The sequence below is a fragment of the Mobula birostris genome, chromosome 19 (assembly GCF_030028105.1).
Source record: "Mobula birostris isolate sMobBir1 chromosome 19, sMobBir1.hap1, whole genome shotgun sequence".
NCBI lineage: Eukaryota > Metazoa > Chordata > Chondrichthyes > Myliobatiformes > Myliobatidae > Mobula > Mobula birostris.
Genome location: NC_092388.1, coordinates 11,235,125 through 11,249,371, shown reverse-complemented (window position 1 = coordinate 11,249,371; position 14,247 = coordinate 11,235,125). Strand labels below are relative to the sequence as shown.

Genomic DNA, 14,247 nt, shown 5'->3' with positions numbered 1-14,247 from the left:
GAAATATTAAATATAAAAAAATTACCTCTCTCTTGGAACTCATGAGGATAGCTGAAAAAGAGACATATTTTTAGATAATTTAATCTAGAAACAAACATATTTTCTGTAATGCAATAGTTATTTTCTCATGCACAAATATTTTCTAAATGTTCCCAATTTTGTCAAAGATCATTGACCTGAGGCATACATTTTGTTTCACACCCCACAGTTGCCTGTTGAGATTTTCCCACCATACATGCATGGATTGTGCATATGACAATAAATTTGACTTTCATATGGTTTTATTTAATATTTATTGCATTTTCAGATTTTTGCTTTATTTTCTCCTGCAACCTGACATCGGGATTTTCTTCTCCACCACTAGATTTGTGACAAATTTTTCAAATCTCTTCTCCCAATCAATACAAATCTCAAAATAATCCAGACTACATTTACATCAGTTTCAAATTTGTCTAGACAAACTTTGTAATCTATTCAAATTTCAGATGTACTTTTTTCATGACTGTGTGAGTTTCCATATATTCAAAACAAATGTGATAATTAAGATTATGAAAAATGTAAATGGATTGTATGGTTTAATAAATTGCAGGGTGGCACAACAGTGTAGCGGTTAGTACAACGCCATTACAGGGCCAGAGATCTGGGTTCAATTCCACTATTGTCTGTAAGGAGTTTGTGTGTACTCCACGTGAGCGCATGGATTTCCGCCAAGTGCTCTGGTTCTCTGCCATGTTCCACACGGTCAGTACAGGGATGGCCAACCTGTGGCGCATTGGATGATCAGTGATAATAATAAAAAAGTAAGCCTACTCACGCAAAAAGTATTAACCAAAAACCGATTTATAGAAAAAAAAACCTATAACAGGAATTCAAGTAGCTTAGAGTTAGAAATGGGTTTTACTGAGAATAAATCTAAAACTTAGCAATTATTTTCAGCGGTTTTATTATTTCGTGCACAACTTTTGGCAAATGTTATCTTCTTTCACATTAATCTGTTTTGAATTTTAAAAAATGTTCAATGAGTCAAACTAGGAAAGAAGGACTTTTGTTCTGCAGTCGTTCCATAACTGTTCAATAGACGTTTGATACTTGTTTGATCCTGAGGCCCCAGGCGTCTGCACCAGCGGTGTGTCGCAGGGTTTTGCCAGTCAGTCTACAATTGACACTCGTGCGCTATGGAGTTGTGCTTTGTTCGTCCTTTGTGAACATTTGCAGTTTTGTACTTTTTCCAAAATTAAGCCTTGTTTTTACATTCAGTTACCCATCACAGTGCATAAAAAAATGCACAAAAGGAAAGCAGAAAGCGATAGTAAGCGTGAATTCAATGAACAGTGGGAAAATGAGTTCTTATTTATAGCGGGTCCGTCAGGAAAACCGTTGTGCATTGTTTGTGAAAACACTTACTCACATAATAGAAGACATGATCTTAATAGACATTATAAAACAAAACATCAGAATGAAATAGAAGGAAAACTGAAGCTAGTGCTTGGGTCTGAGTTACGGAAAGAATATGTGATTAAGGAAAAGGAAGAAATCGAGGACTGAGTGTACATAATCTAATCTAAAATCAAAAGAAGACAAAATATATGTGTTGAAAGTCTCATCAAGTAATGTTTTATCTTGTTTTTATAATAAATCAATGTATCATGTAAAAATGCTAAATATGTCTATATTAACATATTTTTACAAGAATTTAATGGGGGTATGAGTTGTATGGTGCATCTGAACTCATGCGTGAAAAAACTGATGCATGGAATGTAAAGGGTTGGCCACCCCTGGGTTAGTTGGTTATTGGTCACATGGGCATAACTGGGTTGTGTGGTCTCACTGGGCCCAAGGGCCTGTAACTGTGCTGTATCTCTAAATAAAATAAAGTTCTGCAGTATACTCAGAATAACATTGTGATACTAAGCCATGTAGGGGGTCAACACACATGAAAACTCATTCTGCAACACTTGGTTACTTATGATATGCATCTTAAATTCACAAGAACACAGCACAATAAGAACCTCCCACTTGCCTCACCATTCAACATAATCATGGCTGAACTAACTCAGGCCTCACTGCTTTCTCCAGGTCATTCTCGTCAATCCCCTGATGTTTCAAAAATTTAACCACTTCCGCAATAAACATTTCCAATGGGCTACTGTCCACAACTCTTGAGGTAGAAAATTTCAGAGGTCCACCACTCAGTGCAAGAAGTAGTTTCAACATACTTTACCTTTATCTTGAAATGACATCCCTTGTTCGAAATCTTCCCAGGCATGAAAACTATTCGACAGCCCCATCATGTCTCCTTATGATTGTGTACCTTTTACTGAGATTATCCCTCTTTCTTCTAAAATCCAAAGCCTACAGACCCACCTGCTTAGCCTTCCTTGACAGGTCAATGCTGTCATCCCAACAGTTAGCCCAGGACTGCCTCCAAAAGTGCTCTAACCTGGGTGCATTACTCTAGGTGTGGCCTCAACAATACCCTACGTAATTGTACCAGAACCTCCCTATTGCTAAATACCAGTCCTGTTGACAAGGACTGTATTTTGTTTATTTTGATGCCTTAAAGCAACTTAAAATATCAAACATCAACAATCACAAAATCTTTACCTTGTTTTAATAACTTTAAGCTTTCTCAAAAGGGTGTCCCTCTTATCTTTTGCCTTCTTTGACAGGTTTTCTCCCTTTAGTATTTCATTTATAAATACATCAATATCTGCAAAAAAGATGAGAGAATATTTACATTAAGACTGATGGATAAGAAATTCCGTAAGACCATAAGACATAGAGGAAGAGTTAGGCCATTCAGCCCATTGAGTCTGCTCCACCATTCCACTATTGCTAATTTATTATCCCTCTCAAACATATTTTCCTGCCTTCACCCCATAACCTCAGATGCCCTGACTAATCAAGAACCTATCAACCTCCGCTTTAAATATATCAAAGGACTTGACCTCCACAGCTGTCAGTGGCAATGAATTCCACAGATTCACTATCTACTGGATAAAGAAATTTTTCCTCATCTCTGTTCTAAATGAATGTCCCTCTAGTCTGATGCCGTCCTAGACTGCCCCACTACAGGAAACATCCTCTCCACATCCACTCTACCTAGGCCTTCAAACATTCAATAGGTTTTAATGAAATCCCCTCTCATTCTTCTAAGCTACATTGAGCACAGGCCCAGAGACATCAAACGCTCCTCGTACATTAACCTTTTCATTCCTGAAATCATAGTCATGAACCTCCTCTTTGACGTTCTCCAATGCCAGTACTTCCTTTAGATAAGGGGACCAAAACTGCTCACTGTACTCCAAATGTGGTCTGATCAATGCCTTATAAAACTTCAGAGTTACATCTTTGTTTTTCTATTCTAGTCATCCTGAAGTTTATGAGTAACATTACGTTTACCTTCCCAACAAATCAACCTGCAAGTTAGCCTTTCGTTAGTCTTGCGCAAGGTCTCCCTTTGCACCTCTGATTTTTGAAATTTTTAGAAAAAACTCTATGCCTTTATTCCTTCAACCAAAGTGCATGACCATACATTTCCCAACACTACATTCCATCTGCCACTTCTTTACCCATTTTCCCAATTTGTCTGAGTCCTTGTCTGCTTCCTCAACACTATACCTATCTTCGCATTATCCACAAATTTGGTCACAAAGCTATCGATTCCATCATCCAGTATCAGTGACCAATAAGAAATTTGAAACGGTACATTTGTGAATCCCTCCACTGATATTTTGCTACCATGAGCCTCCACTGGTACATCTTCGAAGATAAGGTGCTCCTATTTATGTTATGTAGGGGAGGGGAGGGGGAATAGATAGATATAGAAATGTGAATGCTATCATGGAAACAGTACTGGTTCTAGCTAACAAATGAGTAGCTTATTTACTGTGGATTTAAAAATCAGTGCAACTTGCTTTGCAAAAACAATTCATTTCATAACTTTTCAATAAGGCAGGAAATGCTTAGCTTTAGAATTATCTTCAATTTTAATGCAAGTCAGATTAATCAGGAAGGGCCTTGCTAAACATGTCCATCTGTAATGGAAAATAAAGGACAAAACTAAAGATGCATGGCAAAGATTACTTATACAGTCAATAAATATAACATAACCTATTGCCATATATTTAGCCAATGTTATTTCAGAAAAATTATGCTCAAATTCATAGAAGGTTGTTTTTCACAAATGGGTTTGAAGAAAATCTATCACTAAATCAATTTAATGTCTGTGTTATAACTCACATGCAGCTGACCATGGAACACGGAATCATGACAGTCAATTGTTACAACCTACAGGCATAAAGCTGCAGCCCATTCTGAGAGCTGAGGCTCATTTGTGGAAGAAATGTCATGTTTTGCCTGTAACTATGCATGCACAGAATTGAACAACTATAAGGAAACTGACAGACAATTTTGGATCAGGCTGTTGAATACGGGAAACAGATTTGAAAAGATTCTTCTTTCTAATGAATAATAGTGTCCTCTATGAAAATGGTGAAATGGCACTGCTGAGATCAAAGGCCTATATTTAACAATAATAGGCTGAAGCAGCTGAGACTTCTCAGCGTAGGGAAGTACAGGCTTCAGTGGATTTCATTGGGTCCTTTAAAAATAATATAAAAATTAGATCTGGTCCGCTTGTGCACAAACTGCCAACAAGTGCACTGATTAGAAGAGATCTGAAGGAATTTCCAAAATGAGAACATAACAAAGTGTTATATTACGGGAATATTTTACCCAGTCATTCTAGGGTGCTGGAATTTGTTTGGGTAGCACGAGAATCACTGATTCTGGTTTTCACAAATTGACTGCAAGTCTTCTCTTAAATTATTAGCCTTTACAGATAATTGTCTCTATAGGTGCCACATTTAAGTTTACTAATGAGTCCACTGTCATTAGCCGAATCAAAGGTGGTGATGAATCAGCATATTGAAGGGAGATTGAAAATCTGGCTGATTGATGCCACAACAACCTCTCATTGAATGTCAGCAAGACCAAGGAACTGATTAATTGACCTCCGGAGGAGGAACCAAGAGGTCCATGAGCCAGTCCTCATTGGAGGATCAAAGGTTGAGATGGTCAGCAACTTTAAATTTCTCCATGTTGCAAAGGATCAGTTCTGAGTCCAGCACGCAAGTGCCATTATGAAGAAAGAACAGCAGTGCCTCTTCTTTCTTAAGGCTGATTAATTCTTTTGCATACGGGTAGTTGTGTCAGCATTGCTCTGCAATTCACCGCCAAAACGCTAGTTGCTGGTGGGGTTTCTATGCCACTGTGTTGAGCTTCTTCGTGAGATAATATGGACGAGGAAATGCATTTCAAATATTTTCGGATGTCGGCAGGTAGATTTGACAATTTGGTTCATCGTCTCCAACCATTTATTTTGCATCAGTTTACAGACATGGCAGATAAAAGCAACCGGAAATACATATAAGAAAATGCGATGCTACCAAGCTGACCAATCACAGTTGTTGCGGTCTGTGTCGCCGCGACGCGAGTTACATTTTTGGGGAGGTGCACGTCACCCTAAGGCGTAGGGTACGCGGTATCTACAGCGTACATTTGACGCACAAGTATAAATCAGCCTTCAGAAATATGCGAAGATTTGGCATTTCATCTCGAAACCTGACAAACTTCTATAGATGTGCAGTGGAGAGTATATTGACTGGTTGCATCACGACATGGAATAGTAGTTGACACAGCCCAGTCCATCACAGTTAAAGCCTTCGCCACCACTGAGCACACCTAATGTTGCAGGAAAGCAGCATCCATCATCAAGGATCCCCAGGTCATGGTCCCTTCTCACTGCTGCCATCAGGAAGGTGGTACAGGAGCCTCAGGACTCACACCACCATGTTCAGGAACAGTTATCACCCCACAACTATTGGCCATCAATGAGGATAACTTAGTGGCCTAATATTCGATCTGTCTGCATATTTTTGGAATGCAGAAGAAAACTGGAGCACATGAAGGAGATGCACACAACCATAGGGAAACCATAAACACAGGAGATTCTGCAGATGTTGGAAATCTTGACCAACACACACAAAGTGCTGGAGGAACTCAGGTAACATCTATGGAGTGGTATAAACAGTCAATGTTCTGGTCTGGATTAAGGATCTCGGCTCAATACATTAACTGTTTATGTATCAACCCTTCCACAGATGCTGCCTGACTTGCTGAGTTCCTCCAGCATTTTGTTTGTATTGCACAGCAAAACCACGTAAACTGATCACAGACAGTGCTAGAGGTCATTATTGAAGTTTGATCACTAGATCAGTGAGGCAGCAACTCTCGTAACTGTGTCAATGAGCTCCTGTCTAAGGCTCAGGAAAACTCAAATTCTAGCTTGGTTTCCATCCAAAAAACGTTGAATTTTTGAAAATCAACATGATTACTGATTGCCTAATTTCTTAAATCTATGTAATCCTTGTAATTTGAAGATATAGTATTTTTCATTGGGTGGCAGGTGGAGATACATCACTACCAAAAGAGATGTAAGGCATTCCTTCCCTCTGTTAGCCTGCAGGTCACCCTTGGGCAAAGTGTTAGCAACTGCTTAGCCCCCCGATCAGGGTTATGTGAAGCCATGGGAGCAGGTGGTGCATGGTCATGTGAGCAGCTGGTACATATCACAAGTCCTGGTGATGAAACCACAGACACCAGGCAGACAATCTCTGAAGAATATTGATAATGGCTGGGGTCACCCACCTTGTAAAGACAGTACCCAAAAGAAAGCAATTGCAAACCACTTCTGTAGAAAAATTTGCCAAGAACAATCATGGTTATGGAAAAGCCATGATTGCCCACATTATATGACATGACTAACTTGGTTCCACTCTAGTTCTTGGCTGACTGGTTATGCCTTTACAGGACCTACAGACTGTGCCTAATGTGGTGCTTGATGGTGTGAATAAATGACAACCAAGAGAAAATCTGCAGATGCTGCAAGTCCAAACAACACACACAAAATGCTGGCGGAACTCAGCAGGCCAGGCAGCATCTGTGGAAAAGACTACAGTCCTGCTGAAGGGTCTCGGCCCAAAACATCGAGTGTACTCTTTTCCATAGATGCTGCCTGGCCTGCTGAGTTCCTCCAGAATTTTGTGTGCGCTATGTAGATAAATGGGGTGCCCAAATGCTACAAACATCTCCTGTCATCTGGTCATGTCATAGACTTAAGGTACACATTGGCTACCTGGACAATTCAGGAGCAAGGGATTCCAGATTTGATATAGATGTTACATTTTCACAAAGGAGAGTTTGAAATTGCCATTAGAGTACTCCCTAATTAGAGGAGGACGCAGGAATATCTTGCCATGATTGAACTTGGAGCCGAGTCAATCAACCAACAAACAAAAGCACCTTGATTTGTGTGACATACACTCAGTGGCCACTGTAATACCTGAGTGAAGGTTTTGCTACAAACCCACAGATTACGATCGTATATATTTATGTTTATTCTAATGATCTACAGTTCCTCATGGGTACCCATATTCAAAACACAGAACATTAGTTTTTGCCAGCCTTTTAACCTACACTAAGATCAGTCTAACTGTTCCCTCCCTCATAGCCCTCCATTTATCTATCATCCATCTGCCTAAGAGTGCCTTAAATGTCCCTAATGTATCTGCTTCTACCACCACTGCTGACAGCACATTCCACACATCCACCATCTCTGTGTAAAAAAAAAACTTTCCTCGCATCTCCTTAAAATTATGCCCCCTCATGTGAGCCATTCCCACCCTAGGAAAAAGTTTCTAACTTTCCAATCGATCTATGCCTCTTATCAACTCACCTCCTTTCATTGTACCTAATAAAGTAGACAATGAGTGTATGTTCATGGTCTTCTGCTGATGTAGCCCATCCACTTCAAGGTTCAGCATGCTGTGTGTTCAGAGATGCTCTTCTGCTCACCACTGCTGTAACGTGTGGTTATTTGAGTTACTGTCTCCTTGACAGCATGAACCAGTCTGGCCATTCTCCTCTGACCTCTTCCATTACAAGGTGTTTTTGGCCACAGAACTGCAGCTCGCTGAATGACTTTTTTGTTGTTTTTTGCACCAATCTCTGTAAACTCTAGCGAATATTGTCCTTGAAAATCCCAGGAGATTAGCAGTTTCTGAAACATTCAAACTACCCTGTCTGGTATCAACAATCATTCCACAGTCAAAGTCACTTAGATCACATTTCTTTCCCACTCTGATGCTTAGTCTGAACAATAACCAAATCTTTTCATCACGTCTGCGTGCTTTTATGCACTGAATTGCTGCCATGACTGGCTGATTAGATATTTGTATTAATGAGGAAATGTACAGGTGTACCTAATAAAGTGGCCACTGAGTGTATGTCCTTGATGTCTTTCACTTCATTCTTACCAATATTCCTCAATGCCACACTCCATGCAATGTGGTCAATTTCATGCTATGTCTGGAATCTCTAAACTAAAGACACTAAAATCCCGAAGCTAAGTGGCTGTAGTGTGATCCAAAATAAGAATTGGCGAGCAGTTTACTACTGGTGAGGGACTATGGCTTGGTAGCTTAATATCACTCTGCTATTGATTGAGTAATGGGGTTTTAATAAACTGAATTTCACCTGCTATTTTGCGGTCAGGGGATACCTGGCAATTTTTCACTTTGCTGGGTGTATGCCAATGCAGGATTTTACTGCAACAGCCGGGTGAAGCAGCCTTCAGTACAACAGTTGGGATGCTATGTGGTGCCACAACCTTTGCTGTATCTCAGCTAAATGGCTGTCAGCTGGCTTTGTTGACTGGGGAAAGGGCTCAGGACCAATGCAGGATGGACGACAGACTCAGCACTTCTGGCTAAACACTGTGGCAATTTGCTCCAGCCTGATCTTTAACATTTGCATGCTAGACCCTGCCGTTATTAAGGATTGGGATATTCTTGCAACCTTCCCTCCACTTTGCTATTTAACTGCTTTCCTTGATTTATCAGATTGAAAAGTTGCAATCTGACCTATTCACAAGAAAAGTAATCCGTCCTGTTTGCCGCAAGGCTGCTCAGCTTTGCCTACTGCATGTTGCTTAACACATATGTTGTTCCGTGTTGCAGCTTCACATGCTTGGCATCTCATTTTTTTGGTATCCCTTCAACACACATCTCAGCATGGGTTCATAACCCAGTTTGATTGTAATAGCTGAGTGAAGGTTTTGCCACAAGCTCACAGATTATGATTGTAGACACATATGTTTCTCCTAATGATCTACAGTACCTCATGGGTACCCATTTTCAGAACACTATAGGCCCTTTAAACCCATGATGTTTTGTCTACCCTTTAGCCTACTCCAACCCTTCCCTCCCACAAAGCACTCCATTTTTCTATCATCCATATGCCCCTACCTAAGAGTCTCTAAACTGTCCCTAATGTATCTGCCTTTATCACCACCCCTGGCAGCCCACTGCACACATTCACCATTTCTATGTAAAAAAAAACTTCCCATGAATCATCTTAAAATTGTGCCTCCTAGAGTTAGCTATTTTCACCCTGGGAAAATGTCTCTGGCTATCTACACTGCTTATGCCTCTTATCATCTTGTACACCTCTATCAAGTCACCGCTCATCCTTCTTCATTCCAAAGAGAAAACTTCTTTGCTCGATCAACCCATCCTCATAAGACGTACTCTCCAATCCAGTCAGCACCCTGGTAAGTCACCGCTGCACCCTCTCTAAAGCTCCTGCTTCCTTCCTATAATGAGGTAACCAGAACTGGACACAATAATCCAAGTATGAGCCGCCTCCGCCAGTCTGCATGAACACACAATGAACTTGACATTTGGGTGAACCTGGGCAGTCATTACTACCCACGCCGTCTGAGACAGATGAACATGCCACAGTCACGCTGGTTCAGTCACCACATACTACAGACTCAATCCAGCATTACGCCCTTCCTCCGCATCATCTCCTCTCCAGTAGAGAAATCAAATGCATTTTGGGTGATAGGACTGCAGAGCTCTTGCCTTCCATCCACAGAAGTGACCATGACCCTCAGGGTAGCCTGCCACTTTAATTCCCAACCCCATTCGCACTGTGATCTCTGCTTGTGGCCTCCTGCTCTTCAAAAAAAAAAGATCCTCCAATGTAAGTTTGAAGAACATCAACTCACCTCGTGAGTGAGTACATTACAGCCTTCCAGATCAATTATTGAATTATATAACATTAGATAGTTCATTCTTTCTTTCTGCCTGTCTAGATCAGAACTGGCACTATTTTGGCTAATTTGTCTTTTTTTCTATTTGCACAGTCAGGCCTGCAAGACGTCACAATCAGAATCAGCTCATTATCTCTGAACTATGTTGCGAAATTTGTTGTTTTGTGGCAACAGTACAGCACAAACAGAGCTATACAGCACATGTCCCAAAGCCTTGCTATCTATGGCACATAACGAGCACAAAGCAGCGATATGTGCTCCCCACTGCCAATTTGCATCATTTGGTCTCACCTATCAGAGATATTTCCTTTGTCCTATCAATCCATTGGCCATCTCCTCTGCTCCAAAAACTGACCTTTTCCTAACTTGCTTTCAGATTTCCAGCATCTGCATTTTTGTTTGATTTTTATTTCCTTCCAGTCTTGGCCATCTCAAAGATGCAATCAAGCTATTCTTGTTGACAGTAGCCATGTAGAGTAAATTTTGTACCCTTAATACATCCAATGCTTCTTCCATCAACGTGGATGAACAGTAATTAATCTGCTGAGGGAGCATAATCAATAATAATCAGCCCTTGCTCAAATTTAATCTAATGCCTGAAATTGGGACTCGAGCAGGAATTCCCAGTCTGGGGACCACAGACCCCTTGATATGTTATTGGTCCATGGCATAAAAAAGGTTGGGAACCCCTGAACTAGAGCTAAATTTTAAACTTCAAGGACTACTCCCCTATTCCTAACCTGTGGTGGGTCTGTCCGACATTCCTAACCTCTCTCCAGCTCCTTGGTATGAACATTGAATTCTCCAACTTCCGGTAATTCCCTCCCCCTCCCCCAGCTGCCTATCACCTCCCTCAAGATTCTGCCTCCTTCTACTACCCATTGTACTTTCCCCTATTCCTTCTTCACCTTTCCTGCCTATCACCTCCCTGCTTCCCCTCCCCACCCCTTTATCTTTCCCCTTACTGGTTTTTCACCTGGAACCTACCAGTCTTCTCCTTCCCACCCTCCCCCCACCTTCTTTATAGGGCCTCTGCCCCTTCCCTCTTCAGTCCTGACGAAGGCTTCCGGCCCATAACGTCAACTCATCGTTTCCACGGATGCTGCCCGACCTGCTGAGTTCCTCCAGCGTGTTGTGAGTGTCGCTTTGACCCCAGCATCTGCAGATTATTTTGTGTTCCTAACCTCTGTAGTGGATCTGTCCTAGCAGAGGGGTGGTAGGTGCCCAAGGACTGTCGTCTGAACATTGTGAAGTTTGATGGGGTGTGAAGCTGTTGCTTAACCAAATTAATGAACTGCTTTCCCAATGTAGACACATTCCCAGATGTTTTTGAGGAACAAAAGCATTGCAATGTGCCATTCAAAACCTAAAATTCAAACTTAGCTACTTTACAGAAATTAAAAATTTTTCTCTTATAAGCCCTATGAAATAATAATGAGTACAATATTACCTAAGCAAATCTTCAGCCAAAAGTCTGTAATTTACCCCAAAACTGCACTTTTCACCAGAGGAAGTATTTTTAATAAGCGTCACATAATGTTAAAAAGTAACATATCTGAGCCACTTCCACAAATAAAAAACACAATTTCCTATTTCCATAAGATGCTAAGAGTTTCGGGAATTATTTTTTCTCTGTGGGTGCACGTATCGGGTCTAACGTTGAGGCTCTTGCTTGGCGCCGGGAATGGTGGCGTCAATGTAGATGGGTGAAAGACATAAATCGTCAAATGAGCGGAACAGAAGGGCGCCTTCGTAGGAAAGCAGAAAATGCAGGAAGAACTCAGACAGCATTAAAGGGGATACAAAAAAGTTTCGAGGACCGAAATATTAACTACTTTCTCTTTTTACGGTACTGCTTGACTGACTGATTTTTTCCAGCGTTTGGCTTTCGATAGTTGAATCCGCAGTTTTATTTGTTTTCCAGAGTTCCTAGTTACTTTTGGTCAACTTTCACAGAGGATTAAATAACGCTTGGCGACCTGTATTTCTTCTCCGCTTGACTTACAGAGCTGTCAACTGAGGGTGAACTTCAGCTGGCAAACCTGACGCTGGGAAGTTGACAGGCCGATGGGCACAGGTGGGGAAGAGCCGGCACAGGCTGCGCGCAGCTTTAATCCTCGCCGAACACTTGCCACCTGTTTCAGCCACGCAGTGAACCATCCATCTGGCCCCGGCAGGAGCCGATCCAACTCGACGCTGGTGTAAAACTACCGCGAGGGGTAGAAGCCCTGTGCCGGGTTCAACTTCTCCAAGCGTCGCTGCAACTTCCCCTTTTTCACTTTCCCCAACTCCGGCCAATTCAGCCGAGTTCTCACCAACTTGACTCTCTTGTATTTTTGTTCACGGAAAATCGATGAGTAAAGGAGAGGGGACCGTGGCCGGGGGCTGGTGGGGAGGGGGTTTGAATTTTACCTGCAACCAGGCTCTTTACGTCCTCTGGGAGTTGCTGCATCTTCACCCGCCGTCCCTTCGGTGTTACCGGCGAGCGCTCGCTCCACGCGGAAGTGCCGCTCCCAACGCGCGCGGCCGGACGGTGGGGCGGGAGCGAGCACGCGCGCGGCCAGGGCTGGAGCTGACGTTGCGGCCGGCGTCGCTGATTGGAGCAAAGGTCGCCATGGGTGAATGAGGCGCGCGCCCGCCGCTCGCCGTCTGCCGGGTTTTGGTGGGGTGGGGGGGAAGGAGGAGTAATCTGCTGTAGCTGCACGGGGCAAACTCACAATAAATTACAAAATAGTGCAGGAAAATAGAATAACGAAATAGCATTCATTGAAATCAGAATCAGATTTATTATCAAGAACATATCATAGTCATACTTTATTGATCCCAGGGGAAATTGATTATTCCCCCATGAAATGTGTTGTTTTGCAGGGCAGTACAATGCAAAGACAAAAAATCTAAACATTACAAAAAATAAGTAAATAGTGCAGAATAAACATTCAGGATGGCAGAGGGAAGAAACTGTTCCTGAATTATTGAGCGTGGATCTTCAGGGTCCTGTAGCCTCTCCCTGGTGGTAGTAATGAAAAGAGGACATGTCCAGACAGGTGGAGGTACCTAGTGATGAATGGTGTCTTCTTGAAGAACTACCTTTTGAAGAGGTGCTGGGGGTCACTGTGTACAAGTGTCATTGCACATTCTGATGCCGACATAGTATGCCAACAATGCTCAGCAGAACCACAGAGCATGACCAAAGAGCATAATCAAATGATAAAGCACAACAGCAAAACGAGCCCTGTTCTTCCCCCGCCCCCCCCCATCCACACACATAACCCCAAAACTGGCCATCTTCTTCAGCTTCCTGCGAACTTGTGGATTTGCAGACACTGTGCCTTTGACTTCCCCAGCAGGCTTGCTGAAACCTGCAGCCTTGGGCTCCAGCCTTCAGGCCTTGAATTAGACCATAAGACATAGGAGCAGAATTAGGCCATTCAGCAATCGTCTGCTCCTCATAGCTGATCCCGAATCGCACTCAAACCCGTACACCTACCTTCTCACCATATCCTTTGATGCCCTGACTGATCAGTAAATGATCAACTTCTGCCTTAAATATACCCACGGATTTGGCCTCAGAGCATTCCACAGATTTACTACTCTCTGGCTAAAAAAGTTCCTCCTTCTCTCTGTTCTAAAAGGTAGCCCCTTAATTTTACAGCTGTGCCCTCTAGTTCTGGATACCCCCACCATAGGAAACATCCTCTCCACATCCACCCTATCCAGTCCTTTCAACATTTGGTAGGTTTCAATGAGATCCCCCGCATTCTTCTAAATTCCAGGGAGTACAGGTTCAAAACTGCCAAACACTCCTCATATGTTAACCCCCTCATTCCTGGAATCATCCTCGTGAACCTCCTCTGGACTCTCTCCAATGACAACACATTCTTTCTGAGATATGGGGCCCAAAACTGTTGACAATACTTCAAGTGCAGCCTGAAGGGTGTCTTATAAAGCCTCTGCATTATCTCATTGCTTTTACATTCTATTCTCCTTAAACTAAACGCCAATATTGCATTTGTCTTCTTTACCACAGACTCAGCCTGTAAATTAACCTTCTGGAAGTTTTACATGAGGAC

The 14,247-nt window shown here is 42.2% G+C and overlaps 1 protein-coding gene across 3 annotated transcripts in view; it reads right to left on the bottom strand.

Annotated features, from left to right (window-relative positions):
* skap2 (src kinase associated phosphoprotein 2) overlaps window positions 1-12,700 on the bottom strand; it is a 267,070-nt gene extending 254,370 nt beyond the window's left edge. For all 3 annotated transcript variants that reach the window (XM_072283219.1, XM_072283221.1, XM_072283222.1), the window contains exons 1-3: window positions 12,590-12,700; window positions 2,605-2,710; window positions 26-51 (exon numbers count right to left, since the gene is read on the bottom strand). In XM_072283219.1, coding sequence (XP_072139320.1) covers window positions 26-51; window positions 2,605-2,710; window positions 12,590-12,629 — 172 coding nt within the window. In that variant the 5' untranslated portion in view covers window positions 12,630-12,700. The remainder of the gene's footprint in view (window positions 1-25; window positions 52-2,604; window positions 2,711-12,589) is intronic.
* Between the last annotated feature and the right edge of the window lie 1,547 nt (window positions 12,701-14,247).